This window comes from Peromyscus eremicus, chromosome 9 (genome assembly GCF_949786415.1).
Source record: "Peromyscus eremicus chromosome 9, PerEre_H2_v1, whole genome shotgun sequence".
In the NCBI taxonomy this organism is placed as follows: domain Eukaryota; kingdom Metazoa; phylum Chordata; class Mammalia; order Rodentia; family Cricetidae; genus Peromyscus; species Peromyscus eremicus.
In genome coordinates this window covers 112,307,369-112,324,537 of record NC_081425.1, presented here as the reverse complement: position 1 = coordinate 112,324,537, position 17,169 = coordinate 112,307,369, and the positions used below count along the sequence as shown (strand labels likewise).

The window sequence follows — 17,169 nt, the reverse complement described above, 5'->3', positions numbered from 1 at the left end:
AGGAAAAGGAAAAAATGAACAGAGCCCCTGGGACCAGTGGGAACTAAAACAAAAGTGAGAATGATCACGTGAAAGGAGACATGAGAAGGCTGAAAAGAAGGCAGGACTGAAAACTACTTAAAGAAATATTTAGCTATAAAGACTATAAATGAATAGGATGAAAACACCCACCAGAGGAGTATACAATAGAAGCACTCTTGGCGAAAAAGGCAATCAGGATACACTTCAGAAAAGTAAAGACCATGAAAGGTGTTTTGTTTTGTGACAGGGACTTGTGTAAGTCCAGGACTTCCTTTTGCCACATCTCCAACTCTGCGATTCCTTTTCTGCCACTGCACCTGCTAAGACCATGGAAGTTTATGCATGGTGTGAGACATTGAAAGCTTGCTCAAAGGAAATACCAGAATGTCAGGTTTTTCATCAAAACCATGGAGGTCAGAAGGAAATGTTAAAAAAAAAAAAAAAAAAGTTGTCAACTAGAATCCTTTTTATCCAGGGGAAATCCCTATACTTTCAGACAAAGGAAAAGTAAAAGAATTTGTCACCAGAATTCTATCTTGAAAGAATGGCCTTTTAAAGGAAACATGCAAAAAGAGAAATCTTCAAATAACAGGAAAAAGAAATATGTAAGCAAAATTCTGTCTTAACTACAGTGGACTACCACAATTCAACCAAATAACCTGGATGAGTCTATAATAAATATTCAGGAAATGTAATTTGTAAAATTGTAAGGCTCCTGCAAACCCCCAGATGCTGTGGATGATTTTCACTAGAGAATTCTACCAAACATTTAGAGAAGAATTAAAACAGATTCTATGGTCTTAAAAATAAACAAGGGATGAGAGCACTTGCTGTTCTATTTTGCTTCCTGCTGCTGTGGTAAAATACTGACCCAGAAGCAACTTGGAGGAAGAAAGAATTTATTTCAGCTTATACTTTACAGTCTGTTTTGAGGGAAGCCTGAAAATCAAACTGGAACTTGGAGGCAGAGGCAGGAGCTGAAGCAGACCATGGAGGGGTGCTGCTTACTGGCTTGCTCTCCATAGCTTGTTCAACCTGCTTTCGTATTGAACCCAGGGTCACCTGCCCAGGGTTGACACCACCCACAGTGGGTTGGGTCATCCCACATCAATCATTAATCAACATATCCCACAGACGTGCCCAGAAAGAGGCCAGTCCGAAGGAAGCAATTCTTTAGTTGAGGCTCTCTCTTCCCAAGTGACTCTAGCTTGTGTCAAATTCACAAAAACTAACGAGCAGAGTTGACCCACTTTATGAAACTAATAATAAAACCAAAGCCAATACCAAAACTAAACAAAAACACAGAGACCAATGGAATATAGATGTGAAAACCCATCACAAAATAGTACCATATAAATTTGGGTAATAATATAAAATGAATCACACATTGTGACTATGTGGAGTTTCTTTTAGCAATATAAAGCTGGTCTACTATTAGAAAACTTGTCAACACAACCAACCATATTATAATAACAGGTTTGTGAATTTAAAAAAATGCATGATCATACTCATAAAAAAAAGCAGCTGACAAAATTCAACCGTCATCCATGATAAGACTCAGCAAAGGGGAAGGACAGACAAACTTCCTCAAATTTGATGTACAGCAACTGCCACAGAAACTCTTGGCTGATATCTATTTAGTGGTGAAAGGCTGGGTGTTTTAAGATCTGGAACACCAGAGAGAGTGGCTGCTCTTACCATTTCTTTGCAACGAAATATGGGGAGGGGGAGGGAGGTTTGAATGGTAATGTTAGGTAGGAACTGGATGTTAAAGATGGACAACAGCCAAGTCAGAAACAAAATGCCCGGTTTTAGACAATGTGCTGTCTATACCGAGCATCTCAAAAAATTAAAGAGAAAAACCAAGTGTGGTGACATACACTTTTATTCCTAGGCAAAGGTATGCAGTTTTCTGAGGTTTCTAGACCAGACCTTATCAAAAAGGGGGGGGGGGGGCAAAGCAGAATTAAATTTGAATTAAACTTTCCTTAACTAAGTTAAATTCAGCAAGATGACAAAGCACAAAGTTACATGCCACAATTTGTTCTGTTGTCACATGGTAGAATACACATGTCGGTCCTGGAATTTAAAATGGCACACCATTAACAGTCACATAGAAAGAAAAGAAAATAGGTGTGAGTATAATAAAGCACATAGGATTTATTATCTAGAAATCATAATGAAAAGATCTGAGTAAGTGGAGAGACCGAAACATTGGTTCTTCCTAAATTGTGATATTGACACGAGACACAATTTCTATTGAGATTTCAGCAATGAATTCAGCAGCAGTAGAGACTTGCCTAGCATATGCGAGGTCGATTCTTGGCATCATAAAACAAAACACACACACACACACACACACACACACACACACACACACACACGCAAAGTCAACAAGATTCTTCTAAGTGTATATAAAAAGAGAGGCAAAGGAACTGTGGTAGTTAGTACAGTTTTGGAAGAAAAGGAATCCATCCACTATTTTTGAAGTACAGTCTCAAATGCACAGTGACTGGTGGAAAGATCCTAGCACTGGAGACAGAGGCAGGCAGATCTTTTGAGTTTAAGTCCAGCCTTGTTTACATATAAGTGAATTGCAGGACAGCCAGGGCTAACTAGACCCTGTCTCCGGGGGGGGGGGGGGGGGGGGGGAAGAAAGAAAGAAAGAAAGAAAGAAAGAAAACATCACAACTAAGGGGCTAGAGATGACTCGTGGTTAAGACATTGGTTGCTCTCCCAGAGGATCAGGGTTCAACTCCCAGTGCCCACGTGGTGGCTCACACAGTCTGTAGTGTACCAGAGGATCCAATGCCCTCTTCTGGTCTCTATGGGTACGAGACATACATGTGGTACACAGAAATACATGCAGACCAACACTCATAAACAGAAAACAATAATTTAAAGAAATAGAATCACACTTAACACAAAAATTAACTCAAACTGAATCACTTAAATATACAACAAATAACTAAAACCCTTGAGGGGAAAAAACAGCAAAGAAATTGGGATCTAGGATTAGGGAACAAACTCTTAGATTTGACACCAAAAGCACAAAAGGGAAAAAAAATAACTTCATCAAAATTAAAAAACTTTCAAGTCTTAAATCTATGTCTCAAAGTCTGTGCATGATTTGGGAGATTAACTATCAGAGTGGCCAAAGTAAAAACTGCTAATTCCTCACTCCAGTAAGGATGCAAAGAATCCTTGCTTGGACCCTCACATTGCTGTTGTAAGTGTAAACTGGTCCAGGGAGTCTATGTAATTTTAAGTAAGTGCTGCCATAGTGAGCAAGGAGCTTATGTTCTCAATTTAAAACAACAACAAGAAGAAAACCTACCACAAACACACAAAGCCTGCACCCATTGGCACATGTCTATCTCAGTCACAAGTAGATCTTCTGCCTCTGCTCCCCATACTTAGTTTCTGCCCAGCAAATTGAGTGAATTTTTCTACTGACCGCTTTCCGGGTCTCTGTGAATGGCAGCTGAACGCTCAAATCAGCTGTCTTGGAACTCTGCCTGGCATTGGCAGAGGAGCTGCAGGTTGAAGCCTAAGTCTCTAATCAGCTTTAGACACTGGTTACAATGTAGTGGGTCCTGGAGTTGTTTACAATTTTTCTGTCTTACTTGGCTCCAAATCAGAGGTTCTGGTGACCTGCTTAGCCTAGCCAGTCACACAGAGCTCAAGGAATACCCATGTGCCCTGATATATTCTAGAATGAAAAGAGGTCTATATCAGGAGGTTCACAGGATCCTGAAAGTTGGGATGGGTTTCCTCCAACCCAGATGCTTCTGGATTCTCAAGCCCAGCTTTCTTCTGGTAACCAATCCTAGCTGAGATTCCCACCAAAAGCTATCAACCCTGGAAATTCCAGAGAGCTTAGGAGCCCTGTGTCAAGAAGTGGCTATTCCCATTCTGAGATCACTTGGACATTATAGGGAGTTGTTGGGCTCTGTGTGAGGAACCAGGTTTAGAGGAAGATACAGGTCCAGATAGATATAAAACTTCATACTTGCTTTGCACTTACATTCTCACCAAACTTATATTTGAATGTTTATAACAGCTTTGAAAATAACAGACAATAGGAGATAACCCAGATAGCCCTCAGTGGGAGAATGAGTAAATAGTTGCATAGCATAGAACATTACTCATCGGTGAAAAGCAGCAGCAGCAGCCTGAATGAATAGACAGAGGATTCTCAGTGAGAAGGACCAATGCTGTAAGGTTGCATAATATATGATTCTGTTTATGTAACATTTTTGAAATGATAGAATTACAGAGATGGAGAGCAGATTAGTGGTTGTCGAGGATAAGAAGAGGGTGGAGTGAAAGGGAATTGGGTGGGACTCCTAAAAGGGTAACATGAAGGATCCTTGTGGTTATGGCATGCCCTGTGTCTTGACCTTATCATTTTCAGTACTCTGGTTGTGAAATCATCATATCATCACTTTGCACCACTGTTACCACTGAGGGAACTGGGTAAAAGTTTGTATGCTTTGTAAGTGTAATTGTTGATTTCTTTTATTTATTTTATCATGGGCTTCTGTGGGTGTGTGCACATGAGTTCAGGTGCCTGTAGAAACCAGAAGAGGACATTGGATCCTCTGGAGCTACAAGTGGTTGTGAACCATCTGATATGGGTGATGGGGAAACTGAAATCAGATCCTCTAGAAGAGCAGAAAGTTCTCTTAACCACGGAGCCATCTCTCCAGCACATTGTTTCATTTTTATTAACATTGATTATATGTATTAGTAGGTTCATATGTGTATGTATTGTGCATTGATCAAACCCAACCCAGCTCTTTCTATCCAGCCAACTGCTCCTTCCTAATCCCAATAAGTACTTTCTAACTTCTACATTTGAAAAAGAACATATAGTGCTTATATTTTTATTTTGCTTTAAATAATGTTCTCCACATATATTCTTCTTACCCCAAATGGTGGGGGGTTCATTTTATAACTGAACATTACTCTATTGTATCTATACACCACATTTTATGTTTCTGTCACAGATGGGCACCTAGGAAAAAGCCACATATCTTATCTATTATGAATAGTGTCAGAATTAACATGGGAAAGCAGCTGTTTCTAAGGCATACTGATGAAAGACTTGTTTATTTTTATTATTTATTTATTTATTTACTCATTTGTTTCCCAGCCAGTTTCCCCTCCTTCCCCTCAATCCTAGCCACTCCTCCCCCACCTGCCCTCTGACTCCCTCGCCTTCATCCACTCCTCCATTTCTATTCAGAAAAGAGGCAACCTCATGGATATCAACAAAACATAGCATATCAAGTTGTATTAAGACTAAGCACCTTGCCTTGTATTACGGCTTGACAGGGCAACCCAGTATGAGGATGAGGGACCCAAAAGTTAACAAAAGAGTCAGAGACAGCTCTTGCTCCCACTGTTAAGAGTCCCACAAGAAGACCAAGCTACACAACTGTAATGTATATACAGAGAGTCAGTTCCATGTAGGCTCCCTGGTTGTCTGTTTAGTCTCTGTGATCTCCTATGAGCCCAGGTTAGTTGACTCAGTGTGTGTGTGTGGTTTTTTTTTGTTTTGTTTTGTTTTGTTTCTGATGTTCTTAACCTCCTCTGGCTCCTTCCTCCTTCTTTTCTGCAGGATTCCCCGAGATGGGCCTGCAGACTGTGGTTTGACTGTGGGTCTCTACATCTGTTTTCACCAGTTGATGGATGAAGTCTCTCTGATGACTGTTGGACTAGGCACCAATCTATGCATGTAGCAGAATATCATTAGGCATCATTACATTGTAGTTGAAGTTTTTTTGGTCCTGTCTGGCTCCCATGGCCCTGCAGCCACTTAGACCCAAGTAAAAACACAGAGGCTTATATTAATTAAAACTGTTTGGCCATTAGCTCAGGCTAACTATTGACTAGCTCTTACATTTAAATTAACCCATAATTCTTATTTATGTTTAGCCATGTGGCTTGGTACCTTTTTTTAGTTTTGTTTTTACACTTTGGTTTTTTTGTGTGTGTCTGGCTGGTGACTCTTGATTCAGCCTTCCTCTGCACAGAATTTTCCTCTCTGTTCATCCCACCTATACTATACTTTCTGTCTGGCTACTGGCCAATCAGCATTTTATTTATCAAACAAATCAGAGCAACACACATTCACAGCATATAGAATGACATTCCCATCATTACATTGGCATTTTTTTTCCTCCAGTTGTGTTTGGTTCTATTTTTGGTCTCTGGACCATCCAGCCTCTGGATCCTGGTGCCCCAGGCAGTGTCAGGGTAGGGATGGGAGAGCTCACTCTCATGGCATACATCTCAGGCCAGACCAGACATGGGTTGGCCACTCCCACAATTCGTGCATCACACTTACCCCAGCACATCCCGTGGACCCAACAGACTGTAGATCAAAGGTTATGTGGCTAGGTTGGTGTCCCAATCCCTCTACTGGTAGTCATTCCTGGTCACAGAAGGTGGCCAATTCAAGCTACATGACACCTTTTGCTAGGAATCTTAGCTGAGGTCATCCTTGTAGATTCCTGTAGTTTCTCTTGCACCAGGTTTCTTTCCAGTGGGCTCTTTCAGTACTCCCCTCCACACACACACACCTGATCCCTCATGTTCCCATCCCCACCCACCCCCAGTCCACCTATAAAATCTCTTCTATTCCTCCTTCCCAAGGAGATCTGAGTGTCCCCTTTGAGCCCTCCTGATTATCTAGCCTCTCTGGGTCTGTGGCTTAGTAGCATGATTATCCTTTACTTGACAGCTAATATCCATTTATAAGTGACATACCATGTTTGTCTTTCTAGATCAGGGTTACCTCACTCAGGATGATTTTTTTTCTAGTTCATTCTATTTGCCTTTGAATTTCGTAATATTGTTGTTTTTAACAGCTGAGTAATACTCTATTATGTAAATCTACTACATTTTCTTTATTCTTCAGTAGAGGTCATTTACACGTTCTCACTATTATTAATAAAGCTGCTATGAACATAGTTGAGCAAGTGTCCTTGTGGCATGATTGAGCATCCTTTGGGTATATGTCCAAGAGTGGTATAGCTGGGTCTTGAGGTAGATAGATTCCCACTTTTCTGAGAAGCAGCCATATTGATTTCCAAAGTGGCTGTACAAGTTTGCATTCCCACCAGCAGTAGAGGAGTATTCCCTTTGCTTTGCATCCTCTCCATCATGAGCTGTCACTTGTGTTTTTGATCTTAGCCATTCTAATAAGTGTAAGATGGGAATCTGAGTCATTTTGATTTGCATTTCCCTGATGGCTAAGGATGTTGAACATTTCTTTAAGTGTTTTGAAGACATTTGAGATTCTTTTGTTGAGAATTTTCTGTTTAGATCTGTACCCCATTTTTTAACTGGATTATTTGTTTTTGTTTTTTTATGTCTAGTTTCTTGAGTTCTTTATATATTTTGGAAATCAGCCCTCTATCAGATGTGGGGATGGTGAAAATCTTTTCCCATTCTATAGGCTGCCGTTTTGTCCTATTGATGTGTCCTTTGCCTTACAGAAGCTTTTCAATTTTATGAAACTATATTTATTAATTGTCAATCTTGTCTGTGCCATTGGTGTTCTGTTTAGGAAGTTGTCTTCCTGTGCCAATGAATTCAAGGCTATTCCCCACTTTCTCTTATATCAGGTTCAGTATATCTGGATTTATGTTGAGGTCTTTGATCCACTTAGACTTCAGTTTTGTGCAGGGTGATAAGTGATAGGATCTATTTGCTTTCTTCTACGTGCCTACATCCAGTTATGCCAACACCATTTGTTGAAGATGCTTTCTTTTTTCCATAGTAAAATTTTGGCTTCTTTGTCAAAAATCTAGTATCCATAGGTATGTGGATTTACATCTGGGACTTCAATTTGATTCCTTTGAGTCACCTGTCTGTTTTTATGCCAATACCATGAGGTTTTTATTACTATAGCTCTGTAATAGAGCTTAAAGTCTGGGATGGTAATACATCCAGAAGTTCTTTTATTGTACGGGATTGTTTTAGCTATCTTGGGTTTTTTGTTTGTTTGTTTGTCCATATGAAGTTGAGTATTGTTCTTTCAAGATCAGTAAAGAATTGTGTTGGAAATTTGCTGGGGATTGCAGTGAATCTGTAGATTGCTTTTGGTAGGATGGATGTTATTACTATGTTAATCCTACTGATCCATGAGCATGGGGAGATCTTTCCATCTTCTGTTATCTTCTCTAATTTCTCCTTCAAAGATTTGAAGTTCTTGTCAAATAGGTCTTTCACTTGCTTGGTTAGAGTTACACCAAGATATTTTATATGATTATGACTATTGTGAAGGGTGTTGTTTCCCTGACTTCTTTCTCAGCCTGTTTATTGTTTGTGTATAGGAGGGCTACTGAATTTTTTTTTTTTTTTTTTAGTTAATCTTGTATCCAACCACTTCACTAAAGTTACTTATCAGCTGTAGGAGTTCCTTGGTAGAATTTTGGGGATTGATTATATATATACTGTCATATCATATGTAAATAACGATCCTTTGACTTCTTCTGTAGACAAATTTCTAAACAGTCTTATTAAATAAGAATCACAGAGCCAAATACAAGGGTAATAGCCAAAGAGATCAGAGAAATAGCGAAGAGCCACTGACTAACCTTAGCTTACCACTAACGCTGTAGCTTCCCAAGAGAGAGCTTCTTTCTGTCTAACCTGCGTTTTTATTGCCTTCCTGTTCTGCCTTCTCATTGACTAAGCCCAGCCACATCACTTCTTCATCACTGCCTGTCTGTACACACCTCCAGGTGTCTATAGTTGGTACTGGAGTTAAAGGTGTGTGTCACCATGCTTGGCTGTGTCCTTGACCACCCAGAGACTCTGCCTGCCATGTGATCAGATAGTCAGGCTACCACTGCCTGACTTCTGTTTATGGCTATGACCTCTGATCTCTAGGCAAACTTTATTTATTAACATACAAATAAAATATTACATTTCAGCACATTTCCCCTTTTTATTCTAATAAAAATAAAAAAGAATAAAAAATTAAAGCTAATATAAGAAAAACTGTATACAATAAGTACAATAATTGTATATAATATGTACAAGCAATAAATACCTCAACAATGTCTAGTCCATTTGCATTTGACAAACTCAGAGAAAATATTCCATTATCTATCCTATTTTGGTAAGTCCAAAATGTACCTGATTCACTTTTTATCCTAACTTATATAACCAACAGAAAACTATCTTATAATGTCTTTCAAATTTACACACTTTACACCTCTTTAGTGAGTTTCTTTTCTGAAATTCTTAACAAGGAAAACTATAACTATCTAATCTTCAACTAACTATAACTATAACTATAACTATCAACTTCAACTAACTACAACTATCTAATCTTCAACTCCCTCAGAGACCCAAGAAGGAAATAATATTACTAGTAAAACAGAAAGTGCAAATAAGTGACTTCCAAAAAAAAAAAAAAAATGTGAGTTGACAGAAACAGCCAGCTGCCTGGACAGTCACCCGAGGTTTCTCCGCAATGTTGGGGCATCATCTTCAGCCTATAGGCTTAGTGTATCTGACAGACTCATTTGTGAAGTAGGATGTACACAAGGCCTACAGTTTGACCTCACATTCGGTGATACCAGATAAACCTGAATTCCACCAGTGTCCTGTCAGGATTCATGATTTTAAATTCTAGAAATTGCTGATGTTTTTGGAATCCGGCTGTCCATTCTTCTTGGTTTGTGGATGGCTTCATCTCTTTTATTAAATGCCAGTCTACCATTGAGAAGTTAGACTCTGTCAGCCTACTCTTTCAAGAATAACTGTTTCAGCTATACACCAGAAGCCATTGGTCCATTGCCTGTTCAATTGCCTTTGAAGAAAGGGGCACTGTACCTTTTTTCTTTTCCAATTTATATCCCCTTTATCTCCTTTAGTTGTCTTATTGCTCTAGCCAGGTCTTCAAGTATTGTAGTGAATAGATGTTGAAAGAACGGACAGCCTTGTTTTGTTGCTGATTTTAGTAGAATTGCTTTGAATTTCTCTCCATTTAATTTGATGTTGGCTATAGGCTTGCTGTATATTGCTTTTGTTTAGGTATATCCCTTGTATTCATGATCTCTCCAAGACTTTTATAATGAAGGGGTGTTGAATTTTCTCAAAGATTTTTTTCAGGATCTAATGAGATGATCATGTGGTTTTTTTTTTCCTTTCAGTTTCATTTTCATTTGTTGAACCATCCCTCCGTCTCTGGGATGAAAGGGTCTTGATCATAGTGGATGATCTTTTTTATGTGTTCTTAGATTTGGTTTGTGAGTGTTTTATTGAGTATTTTTGCATCTATGTTCATGAGGGAGATTGGTCTGTAATTCTTTTTTTTTTTGTTGAGTCTTAGTGTGGTTTTGGTATCAGGGTGACTGTAGCCTCATAAAATGAATTTGACAGTGTTTATTCTGTTTCTATTTTGTAGAATATTTTGAGGAGTATTGCTATTAGCTCTTCTTTGAAGGTCTGGTAGAATTCTACACTTAAAACCTCCTGGCCCTGGACTTTTTTTGGTTGGGAAACTTTTAATGACTGCTTCTATTTCCTTGGAGGATATAGATCTATTTAAATTGTTTATCTGGTCTTGATTTAACTTCAGTAAGTGATAACTATTGAGAAAATTTGTCCATTTCTTTCAGATTTTCCAATTTTTGTGGAATACAGTTTTTTAAGTATGACCTGATGATTCTCTGGATTTCCTTGGTGTCTGTTGTTAGTCCCCCTTTGCATTTCTGATTTTGTTAATTCATATATTCTCTCTCTGCCTTTTAGTTTGGAGAAGGGTTTGTCTATGTTATTGGTTTTCTCAAAGAACCAACTCTGTTTCATTGATTCTTTGTATTGTTCTCGTTGTTTCTGTTTCACTGATTTCAGTCTTCAGTATCATTATTTCCTGCTGACTATTCCTCATGGGTGTGTGTCTGCTTCATTTTTTTTCTAGATCTTTTCAGGGTTGCTCTGGTATGAAAATTCTCTAATTTCTTTATGCAGGCGCTGAGTGCTATGAACCTTTTATTGTGTCCCATAAGTTTGGATATGTTACGCATTCATTTTTGTTGAATTCTAGGAAGTCTTTAATTTATTTCTTCTTTGACCCTGTGGTAATTCAGTAGAGAGTTGTTCAGTTTTCATAAGTTTGTAGGTTTTCTGTTGTTTCTGTTGTTGAAATACAACTTTAATCCATGGTTGTAGCACAAATCCTAATTGGTCTTATAATAAAAACCCAGAGCCAGATATTGGGGTAAATGCTGAAAGAACAGAGGAACATCACTAACTCCTCAGCTGAAAGGGGAAGATCCTGTCTCCACAAATCCTCAGACTGAATGTTCCTGAGTCCTCAGCTGAAAGGGCACCAAACTCCTGTCTCCTCCTGCCTTAGATTCCTTTCTCTGCCCAGCCTTTCACTTCCTGTCTCAACCTTCCTGATGCTGGGATTAAAGGTGTGTGACTCCTAAGTACTGAGATTAAAGGTGTGTGCCACCACTGCCTGTCTCTGTTTCTCTTTTAGACTGGATTAATCTTGTGTAGTCCAGGGTGGCTTTGAACTCACAGGGATCTCTGCCTCCCGAGTGCTAGGATTAGAGGTGTGTGCCACCATTGCCTGGCCTCTATGTTTAATCTAGTGGCTGGCTCTGTCCTCTGATCTTCAGGCAAATTTTATTTGTTAGAGTACAAACAAAGTATCACATACCATGGTGGTCTGATAGGATACAGGAGGTTATTTCAGTTGTCTTTTATCTTTTGAGACTTGCTTTGTGACTGAGTATGTGGTCAATTTTGGAGAAGGTCCCATGAGGTACTGAAAAGAAGGTATATTCTTTTGTGTTTGGGTGAAATGTTCTGTAGATATCTGGTAGGTCCATTTGAGTCATAACGTCTGTTAGTTAGTTCCATTATTTCTGTATTTAATTTCTGTCTGACCACCTGTTCATTGGTGAAGGTGGGGTGTTGAAGTTTCCCACTAGTACTATGTGGAGTTCAATGTGTGATTTAAGCTTCAGTAATGTTTCTTTTACAAATGTGGGTGCCCTTGCATTTGGGGCATAGATGTACAGAATTGAGACATCATTGTGGTTGATTTTTCCTTTACTGAGTATGAAATGTCCTTCTTTATCTGTTTTGGTTAATTTTGGTTTGAAGTCTATTTTGGTTAATTTTGGTTTGAAGTCTATTTTGATAGATATTAGGATAGCTATACTTATTTGCTTGTTAGGTCCATTTGATTGGAAAATCTTTTTCCAATCTTTTACTCTGAGGTGTGTTTCTTGAATGCAGCAGCAGGATGGATCCTATTTTGTATCCATTCTGTTAGCCTGTGCCTTTTTATTGGCAAATTGAGCCCATTGATATTGAGAGATATTAATGACCACTGATTGTTTTGTTCTGGTTATTATGTTGCGTTTTTGTTTTTTGTTTTTGGGGGCTTTGTTTGTTTGTTTTTTGGGTTTTTTTTATGTGTGTGTGTGTGTGTGTGTGTGTGTGTGTGTGTGTGTGTGTTTCCCTTTGGATTTTGCTGGCATGAGATCTATTGCCTGTGTTTACATGGATATAGTTTTTTTTAATAGTTTATTATGTTTATTTGGTGTACATTGATTGATGTTTTACCTATATATATGTCTATGTGAGGGTGTTGGATCCCCTGGAACTTGAGTTACACACAGTTGTGAGCTGTCATGTGGGTGTCGGGAATTGAACCCAGGTCCTCTAGAAAAGCAGCCAGTGCTCTTAACTGCTGAGCCATCTCTCCAGCCCCTACATGGGTATAGTTATCTTCTTTGGGTTGGAATTTTCCTTCTAGTACCTTCTGTAGGGCTGAATTTGTGGATAGATATTGTTTAAATTTGACTTTGTCATGAATTATTTTGTTTTCTCCATCTATGGTGACTGAAAGTTTTGCTGGGTATATTTGTCTGGGCTGGCATCTGTGGTCTCTTAGAGTCTGCAAGACATCTATCCAGGCTCTTCTGGATTTAAGAGTCTCCATTGAGAAGTCAAATGTAATTCTGATAGGTCTGCCTTTATATGTTACTTGGCCTTTTTCCTTTGCAGCTTTTAATAATCTTTGTTTTGTGTATTTAGTGTTTTGATTCTTATATGACATGAGGACTTTGTTTTCTGATCCTATCTGTTTAGTGTTCTGTAAGCTTCTTGTACCTTTTTAGAAATGTCCTTCTTTAGTTTAGGGAAATTTTCTTCTAGAATTTTGTTAAATGTATTTTCTGGATTTTGAGCTTAGATTCTTCTCCTTCCTATTATTCTTAAGTGTGGTCTTTTCATGGTATCCCAGATTTTCTGGATGTTTTGTGGTAGGAGATTTTTTGCTCTGATATTTTCTTTGACTTTCTTCTATTGTGTCTTCAGCAACTAAGATTCTCTCTTCCATCTCTGGAAGTCTGTTGGTGATGTTTACATCCGTAGCTCCTGTTCACTTACCCAGATTTTCCATTTCCTGAATTCCTTCAATTTGTGCTTTCATTTTCATGTCTTGAATAGTTTCCTTCACCTGCTTCTTTGTTTTGTCTTGGCTTTCTTGATATTCTTTAAAGGATTTGTTGATTTCCTCCAATTTTTTGGTTATCTTTTCCTCTGTTTCTTTAAGGGAGTTCTTCATCTCCTCTTTAAGGACCTCTATCATCATCATAAAGTTGGTTTTAATATCGTTTCCTTGTGCTTCTACTATGTTGGAATATTCAGGGCTTGCTATAGAGAGATGGCTGGGCTCTGATGGTGACATAATGCCCTGGGTATTGTTGTTTGTGTTCTTACACTGATGTTTAGGCATCTGGATTTGGATTGATTACAGGTATAGGTGCCAATTCTGGATTTGTCTTTGTTGGATGGGTGTTTTCTTCCTTAGTTTCTGTTTCCTCTCCGGTCTTTTGAATCCCATGGCCTGTGTCTGAGTAAAAGGTCTCTGCCTGAGTTGGGGGCTGGACTTCTGATGGCCTGGATGCCCCCTGGTCCAGCAGGGGGTTGCTGCCCAAGTTTTGGGCTGAAGTTCTGGCTATGTATTTGCATGGCCTCTGATCTGGCTGGGGGTCCTCTGGGGTTTAGATATTGGCCTGGCTTCTAGTAGGGTAGGAGGCTTCTGCCTGGTTTTCAGGGAGTTAGCCTGGTCTCTGGGGTTCAGGATGCTGGTCTGGCTTCAGAGGATCAGGACTCTGGCCTGGCCCCTGATGGGGTTGAAAGCTTCCCCCAGAGGTGTGGGCTAGAGAATGGTGATAAGAAGAGGAGGGGCAGATGGAGTTAATGCTGAGCTAGTACAGGTGAGGTTGGGGAGTAGTATTACCTGGGGTTCAGGATGCTGGCCTGGCCTCTGGTGGAAGAAAAGGCTCCTGTCAGAGGTGTGGGCCAGGATGTGGTGACAATGAGAGGAGAGGCAGTTGGGGTTATGTTGGGCAGGCATGGGTGGGACAATGGGTGGGGGGATGAGGAGGATGGCTTACCTGGTTTTCAGGAAATTGGCCTGGCCTCAGATGGAGTGGAAGGCTTCCATCAGAGATGTGGGCTGGAGGAGAAGAGGGGCAGTTGGAGTTGTGCTGGGCGAACATGTGCAGGGTTGGGGACAGTATTCCCTGGGGTTCAGAATTCTGGCCTGGCCTCTGGGAGTGGGAGGCTTCCTCAAGAGGTGTGTGCCAGGATTAGGTGGCCAAGTATCATTTCTTATACTTATATGGGAGCCTATCTCTAATTTGCTCAATTATCTATTTTAATAATTATTTTCTTCAGCAAGTATACAGAGTAATAGCTTCCTTCATTCCTTCATTCATTCTTTCTTTCAGAGAGGGTCTTTTGTAGCCCAGGTTGGTATTTGACTTGCTTTGTAGCCTGGTGGTACTGGGGATCGAGCCCAGGGCTTTGTACAAGCAGTCTACCAACCAAATGTCAGCTTTAGCCTCTTATTGTGTTGTTTTCATACATGTAAATCGCGGCTCTTTGCTCATATTCTCCCCTGCATTGCACTTCCCTTTCTCCCCTCTCCTCACTGATCCTCTTCCCCAAAATCTTGGTGCCTGAGAAAGTCAGAAGAGGTTTTCAGATCCCTTAGAACTGGAGTTATAAGTGGTTGTTAACCACCTTGTGGGTGCTGGGAATGGAACAGTCACAACAGTCACAAGTACTCTTAACAGCTGAGCCGTCTCCCCAGCCCCTCAAGTAACTTTTTAACTACTAGATTCTGCATATTAAAGAAAACATGCAATATCTGTCTTTCTTTACCTCCGTTACCCTTTTGTTTCTTTCTGAAAACTCCTTTTCCCACAAGGACTTATTTCTACTTTCATATCATCTATATCTAAGCCTGGATTCCACATATGAGAGAAAATATGGGATATTTGTCTTTGAGTCTATCTAGTTTTGCTTAACTATCTTAAAATTGAAAGTCTAATTACAAATAATAGCTGAATACAATTTTTTACAAGTATATACTGTGCTGTTCAAAGAAATATACACCTTTCTTCTCCTGCATGGCCTTTCAGAGGCAGGCCCTGCTGCTAGCTACCACCTATGTATGTTTTCACTGTTGCATGTGCCACTATTTGAAACTCCTAAGTATTTTAGAATTGGATATTGGTAAGAAAATTAAGAGTTTGAACCTATTTGATTATTCCTGCCATATTTGTCCCTATCTCCCGCAAAGATCTATAGGGTTGGGTCCCATCTCTCAACTCACTGAAAAGAAAAAAGAGAAAGAAAAAAAAAAGACATAGTGGGCGATAGTTTGTGTGAGGGCATGGCCCAACTCAATGTTTACTGTCTAAACTCATGGCAGGAATCGAACCCACGGGAAACATGGTGAAGCAGCCAGCCAAGTTCACTGTAGATACCATCAGTGCTGGGCAAGGAGATGTGATGGTGTTTGTTGAGGACCCAGAAGGAAACAAAGAAGAGGTATGCTGGAGGATACTACCTCCCTCCCTATTGGACCATATCAGGACCAGAGACTGCATCTTCATGTCCTCATAGCTATCAACCAAAATGTTACCAAAAAGATCCTGAGGCTTGCCCGAGAGCTGTGCCTTGAGTGCAATATACATTGAATCACAAGAATACAGTGTTTAATAAAGTAAATGATACTTTGGATGAGACACAGGGCTTGTTAATTGAGGTGTCCTGATTTTCCTCTACTAACCATCTTTGAGTCTTCGCCCAGGGCCCGAGCGTATTATTTTCTTAGGTCTAGATCTCACTCCTATCACAGCACAATCTGAACTTCTAAATACACCAATATATTGTCGGGCTTCCCCTCCGGGGCAGGGTCTCTGCCCAACTTACTCACTGTTTTACTTTTGGTTCATAAGACTGGGTCTGGCATCTCCTACTCTTGTAATAATCACCGAACTAATAAGTGATCAAGGGAATCTGCTTTGTGTTTTCTCGACAGTCCCTAGAGAGAGTCCTAGCTTCTGTTGCTGCCTCATTGCTGATACCTCTTGTGGGACAGAACTGGCCCCACAACACATAACTTACTCATACCTTGAACCTTCTCTAACTGATAATCATCTTCTTTTCTAGGCACATGTGACCCCCGACAGTGACAAGAACAAGACATATTCTGTGGAGTATCTGCCCAAGGTCACTGGGCTGCACAAAGTAAGATAAGGCATCATGGCCATAGTATGGTCTTTAGGCTTGTATTGTTATATGTTAAAGAAAGAGATCTTAGGAAGTGGAATGGTCTTATTGGCAGCTATTTTTACAACACTGGGTACAGAATGCAGGATCTCTCACATGCTCGGCAAAAGCTGTAAGAATAACTTAGATTAGCTTCTAGTTATTAGATTATTCATGCTCATTTGGGAACAAAGGTAGAATCCCTATGAATCAGACACTTGGTATTAGCTAGTATATCTCTTTTTAAATTCCCCAGTCAAGTTATTTGTAATATCCTGATTTTTCCTTCCTAGTTCCAATGTGGGTATCTAAAAATTGAAGCTGCCTGTCTGGAATATAGATACCTTAGTGACTAAACTGAATGCTTCCTTACTCATCCCCCTTTGAGATTGGCTAGAGAGTATACTGGTCTTAAGCCCTGAGGACACACAAGCTCAGCTCAGCAGCAGCAGCAAAGAATACACTCAGCATCTGAGGAATGCCAGGGATCCAGCTCTCAGACCTTTCACCTCAGCATCATATCAAGCT

The 17,169-nt window shown here is 39.8% G+C and overlaps 1 protein-coding gene across 4 annotated transcripts in view; it reads left to right on the top strand.

Moving 5' to 3' along the window:
- Positions 1-17,169, top strand: part of Flnb (filamin B) — a 151,842-nt gene that overhangs the window by 63,894 nt on the left and 70,779 nt on the right. For all 4 annotated transcript variants that reach the window (XM_059274276.1, XM_059274275.1, XM_059274274.1 and 1 more), the window contains exons 5-6: positions 15,800-15,918; positions 16,543-16,620. In XM_059274276.1, coding sequence (XP_059130259.1) covers positions 15,800-15,918; positions 16,543-16,620 — 197 coding nt within the window. The remainder of the gene's footprint in view (positions 1-15,799; positions 15,919-16,542; positions 16,621-17,169) is intronic.